The 6,057-nt window shown below is 39.5% G+C and overlaps 1 protein-coding gene across 1 annotated transcript in view; it reads right to left on the minus strand.

Moving 5' to 3' along the window:
• Positions 1-5,250, minus strand: part of LOC308369963 (E3 ubiquitin-protein ligase rnf213-alpha-like) — a gene marked incomplete at both ends in the record, with an annotated part of 53,494 nt that extends 48,244 nt beyond the window's left edge. Inside the window, 4 exons of the mRNA XM_080844524.1 lie at positions 438-578; positions 905-1,122; positions 1,487-1,640; positions 5,149-5,250. Coding sequence (XP_080700650.1) covers positions 438-578; positions 905-1,122; positions 1,487-1,640; positions 5,149-5,250 — 615 coding nt within the window. The remainder of the gene's footprint in view (positions 1-437; positions 579-904; positions 1,123-1,486; positions 1,641-5,148) is intronic.
• Between the last annotated feature and the right edge of the window lie 807 nt (positions 5,251-6,057).

The following is a 6,057-nucleotide window of genomic DNA, read 5'->3' on the forward strand; positions in this document are numbered from 1 at the left end:
CATTAATGAAAAGAAAGTTGTTTGATTAAGTCATGGAAATTAATTGACATTAACCATGACAGCGACGCGATACGCTACCATCACTTTGAGTGGGCGTGGTGAAGTGTGTGAAAATAGCATAACAGACTGACTGGACTAGTGAGCTAGTTAGCAGGCTAGCCATTTAGTAGGCTATCTAGTCACTTGTCTTTATATCAAAACTGTCATTCTGTTCAAATAAACCCAGGAATAAACCAAACAATCTGATTGGACGCTGCCGGGAAAAATTGCTCCTCATTTGCATAGGATTCAACTTTTTCCAACCTTTACCGGTTGCGTCGCCAAAATGTGGTCTACGTCACAATGGATTGGCCCTCTTTGAAATGCATGTTATTTAGAATATTGCGTTGCTCGTTACGGTGACATGGGTTTGCACTGTTACAGTATTAATCGTTTACCTCTGTTTGCCCATGAGGACTTCTGATGGTGTAGATTCCACTTTCATTGATATCTGTTGCCTGACGCAAAGATGACCTCTCCACAGATCCATGTGTCTCGTAAGCTATCTTAAGCCAGGCTATGTTCTTGCAGGAGTCTCTCTGAATTAAGAAGAATACAATCTCACCATACATGTAGCGGAAATCCATTCTATTTAGACGTCAACAAGAATTTCCTTAATTTCCCTCGGGATAAATAAAGTATCCATCCATCTATCTAAATGGAATTACTGCACTTCAGACAATATTTGAATTAATGCACAGACCATCCAATCCATGAATGCATTAGCAGAGGACCAGTTTCAAGGTTTGATTTACTTGTTGTAATAGCAGAAGAGAACATTTTTTTTGCCAAACTGACACCCATGTTCATGATATTCAGTTATCAAAACATAGCTGTATAATATATACAGCTGTCTCTCGCCTACCAGCTTTTCCGCAAGTTTATTGTCATTGTCCAATTCTGATTGAACTTCTCTGACTGTGTTTGTGAATTCAGTGAATCCAGACTCTTCAGTTAACCCGTAGATGAGAGGAGCAGCAGCAGAAATGGCATCTCTGAAGCAGCACACTTTGGCAATATCCATGGCATCCTCTCCAGCAGAGATCGATGCCAGCTCAACAAATGCAGACAGTTCTCCAGTATCTTTAAAAAGAAAAACATGGAAAGGATTAAACTTTTCAGGACAATGATGGTCATCTGTGTATTATGCGAACATTTGTGCTTTTGCACTGAATCAGTTATTAAAGACTTTTTCAATAATCTTAATCTAGAATTTTAATGATAAACAAGGTTACATATCTGGTGGCTGAAAATGAGATACATCCATTAGGCTATAAGAGACATACTAATTATTATTCGACCAACTACACATTATAACATTTTTGTTTTAACCAGATTTAAAAAGGCGCAAATGTAAAATGACTTATAATGAAATGCTTTGGAATCATTTCGGTAGCCTTATTTGTGCTGAATGCTTTTCATCAGCCTGTACAATAGAGACCCTTACCTTTTATGATCTCTTTGATCCAGGATATGAATCCGCTCTCGACACATTTGTTCAGTTCTTTTAGAAAACTGATAACATTGTTTGGAAAGTTCACTCTTTTCCCTGCTTCGTGCAAATTTTGGTTCAGATCACGCAAACACTTATGATTTAATACCTGTTGAAGAGAAAGCAATTAAAAAACAATTAAATGTGCCTTTTACACAGAATATCTAGATTCTAACACAGACATACTCTAAAAAGCATTATGGGTTTTGGTCTGAAACCAGCAAGCTACCTAACAAAAAAAGCATGCAAAGACCTTGCAAACACCACAAATATACCAGTAGGCCCTGAGAAAAAAAGCTTGTTTACATGCTAAGTGAAGTGAAGGTTTTACTTTTTCGCACGGTCCGCCAACCGTAAAATTATTGAAAGAAAAAAAAAAACAGTTGACATTAAATAAATATTTTTCCCCAAAACATGTGTGCCACAATTGCCAGAAAAATCACCTGCATGTTACTGCCACCATGGAGATTTGAGGAAGAGAAAACGAAGGTTCAGCGAAGAGGAGATAGATATATTTCGCGAAGTAACAGCGGACATTAACCTTTTACAAGGAAGGTATACACCTATCTGGCTTTTTGGACACCAAACGTTCACTCAATCACTGCCCTTGATTCAAGTGGACATTCATTGCATATGTGTGCTTTCTGTTTCGGTAAATGTGTTCTGGATTGAAGGCGGGACTGTTTGGATGTGGGTGCAATCAATGGCTCCAATTACGTTCGGAAAGTTTGCAATTTGAAAAAAGTCCTGTTTGATGTCTCTAATTTCAGCTATCGTAGTGGGGAAATGTATATTGACCAGTGCGCCGTAGCAATGCGTCGAGTACCTGGGTGAATATTTGGCTGAGTGAAGGCTGAGATATACCAACTGCTGATGCTTTAACTGTTTGAAATGATCCGGAGGCCAATATTTGCAATGTTGCCAGGAGTTTAACAACTGATGGAATGGAATGTGATCGCCGGGTGGAGGGTTCGATGTCGTCTCTGATATGGTTCAGTATTTGTAATATTGCGTGGCTGGTTAACCTGTACCGTCTAATGATTTCTGGTTCGCTTAACTGGAAAAGTGTTATTCGTGTTGAAAAAATTCTTTCTGCGTTGTCTATGTCTTTGGCTTCGCCTTGTTCTAATAACTGCTGCCATATTGAAGTTTTCAGACTCAATCAAAATAGTGCTTCCTGGTTAAGACGTGCTTTTATGAGGCGGAGAATTATCCCGCAAATTAGAGACGCACTCTCGCCAGGCAGTTTTAGTAAATACCACGCAATACATCATTAGGCGCACTTAACTACTCTCCTCCCATATATTAGCTGCACACACCCACGTTTCCTTATACCCTCCCACCTCTTTGCGGCTCACACCCACACAGCGTTAATATGCATCAATATTTGTAAATACCGTTTTATGTTTACGCCCGCTATTTTACGCCTGAAATGGGCGCAATCCTGTTAGTAAATCAGGCCCTGAGTGTCTAATACACTTTAAAAGGCAAACTTAACTCCGTCATGGAGGGTATTATTTGTGGGGAAAAATAGTAGCAATTTATAAAAAAAAAATAATATGCTTATCCTAAATACACTATCTAAACTATTAAAAAACTATGCAATTAAATGTATAGGTTCTTATATTCTTTGGTATTTTTGTCATATTCATATTAGCAATGATTGCTGGGTAACATGTACGATACAATACGATATAGCTAGTTACAGTAAACAAATTTGAAGGTCAAGACAAGCAAGTGAATTGAGCACAGCACACATGCATAATAATGCTTTTTAAGCATAAAAGTGGCAGTAGGAAAAGGCAAGAGGGAAAGATTAGGAGGAGAATGTGGCGAGGTTGCTTATGGTAGATTTCTTTTGGCTTTTTAAAGCAGCACAACAACGTTTTTGGCTTGTAGCTTAGCTTGTTAATGACAAACTAGCGAGTCAACAACTTTGCCAACACAGTCAAACATCAAGCAAGCGCAAGACAAGACAAAGCAGGGCAGCAAATAAATCACTTACTAATCCAGCAGAAATATGGCTAGCTCTGAATCGAACTTGTATCCAAATGTGTCTTTCAACACAATGTGTACACAATTAAATTACAAATTACATTACAGAGAAAAAAATAGAGTTAATATTACATACTTGAAGGCTTCCAATTGCACCGAAGTCTCCTCTTAGATCAAGATTTTTCTTGAGATTGTTGACCACTGTTGCATTTTCAACAGCAGAGCAATGATCTTTGTACCATTGGATGTATTTGCATGTCTTTTCAACCCAACCAGATTTGGGGTCTTGAAAATAGGTGTTCATAACCTGCAGTTCATTGTATGTATCTCTTGTCAGAAACATTCCCAATGTATCCTTCAGGTCTTCAAGAGTCATTGAGAGGTTCTTCAGTTCTTCATGGGACTTGGTGAATTCCTCAACTGCTGGTTTAAAAATCCTCTCAAGGACTTCATTCAGTGGGATTAGAGAGACACTTTTGTAATCGGATAATTTGACATCATCTCCGATCTTCCTCCAAATCTGTTTGAAGTATGTGCTTCCAGATAGAATACCAATCTTTTCAAACATCTGGATGTTGATCGACTGTTTGCTCTCTACTGAATCCAACATTTCCATAATGGTTTTCAGAGAACGTGTCTCATTGGCCAAATCCAATGAAATTATTGATTTGAGTGGTTTGATATCCACTTGAACAAAAGATAAGAAATACAATTTAACTATACAATAAGGTCACACACACATAAACACACACTCTCTCACACACCCACGCACCCACACTCCTGAAGTATGGGGTGCACCCATGAACAAGTGATCAAATAAACAGAAGCACACCTGGTGAGCCTTGGCAGATACTGCAGAGTGCCCTCATGCTTGTCTGCTTTTCTTGGAAAGAGTTGAAATCCTTCTCTGGTTTTTGCAGTGTTTCATGATATTGCTTCATCTCTTGCTCTGAAAAGTGTTCACAGATATACAGTTGCACATAGAGCTGATAATAGAATAGAATAGACTTTAATAGAATAGAATAGAATAGACTTTATTAATAGAATAGAATAGACTTTATTTGTCATTGTGCATTAGATAAACAACGAAAGTTGTTTGTGCAACCACTAAAGAAAAGTGCAGTTGTGCTAGGTGGAGGGTAGGAGGGTACTGTGATTATTAAGTTCTGTGATGGCCCTGGGGATGAAACTGTTCTGCAGTCTGGAGGTGCGGGCTGTAGTGGCCCGGTAGCACTTAAATGCACTTAGGTAGGTTATTGTAGGCTTATACAAACAAATAAAGAGAGCTATATACCTAACTTGCTCAATATGAGCTACACTGATTTGAATAAAGTAAATGGTGGGTACATGTAGCTGAGATCTATATACATCTTTTCATTAGCTTTTCATAAATAATATTTGCTTCAGGAAGTTGCAGATTTCTTACTTTTATTTTTAGCCCATTTAAGTTTCGGCATGAGGCTCCATGACTGAACAGGAACACACCTCTCCTACCCCGCTCATCCTTGTGTGAATACTAACATGCTTTGTGAACTGTGTATTGACTGAACAAAACATTTTGCACTTAACACTAAGTGGATTCTGTTAGCTATACTCTACAAGCCCCCCAGAGTGTCTGTCACCTGGTGACTCCGCATAGTAAGCGGAACCAACAAGTGCGAGGTGGAGGTCCCATTCAGAAGACTCTCACGATGCATCCGAAACACTGTGGTGCTCTCATCCATACCGTAACTATGCACAGGTGTGCAGCAGGAGTTTGGGGGTGTGGTGATTTTACGGGGTAGTAGAAATATGCTTTCAAACTTGTGACTTCTGTCTCACAAAGATTTGGAGAGGGTGAGACGTGGAACTGTGGAGAGCTCCCGACAACTTACAAGAGCTGTGCTGCTAACGAAGAGAGTGGAGGAAAGCCTACTGGAACCCCTGACCGAATTGGGGTAAGAGACTGGATATCAACAGTCAGAACGAGGACCGGATTACATAGGGAAATTGCCCACCTAACTGGATGAAATGGGACGAGTGCACTCATGCTTCAAAAGCTAAGTAAACCCCTCTGTCCTACGTTATTTTGCCCAGTGAGCGTAAGCTAGCTGCTGTTGCCAAGACTCAACGTCTCCCCTGCGCAGCCTCTTGCGCTTGCGCTTACGCTAACGTCTCTGACCATAAATCAGCCTTAAGCTACTGCCTGTAGCCCTTCCTTCCACATTGTGACTGTAACCCTATGCTGGATGCGTCTAGCTGTAGCCAGCCTGTGCCTAGCTGTATACTGTCTGTCAGTAGAGGGGGGACCATTCTGTGACTTGAGCAGTCCAGCTCAGAGACGCCCAGGGCCGAGGACTACACTTTCAGCTTCCCCTTTTATCAAAAACTCTTTGCCCCTGCTTTTTTGCTAGGTTTTTAAATAAATATTATAAATGGTTTGTTCATAGTAAATAAGCCTTTCTAAAAGAAAAATTATGTTTTGTAAATACACAAATTATACTTATTTAATAACAATACAACCATTTATAAATTAAATCAAGTTCTCATCA

This window comes from Sprattus sprattus (assembly GCF_963457725.1).
Source record: "Sprattus sprattus genome assembly, chromosome: 9".
NCBI lineage: Eukaryota > Metazoa > Chordata > Actinopteri > Clupeiformes > Clupeidae > Sprattus > Sprattus sprattus.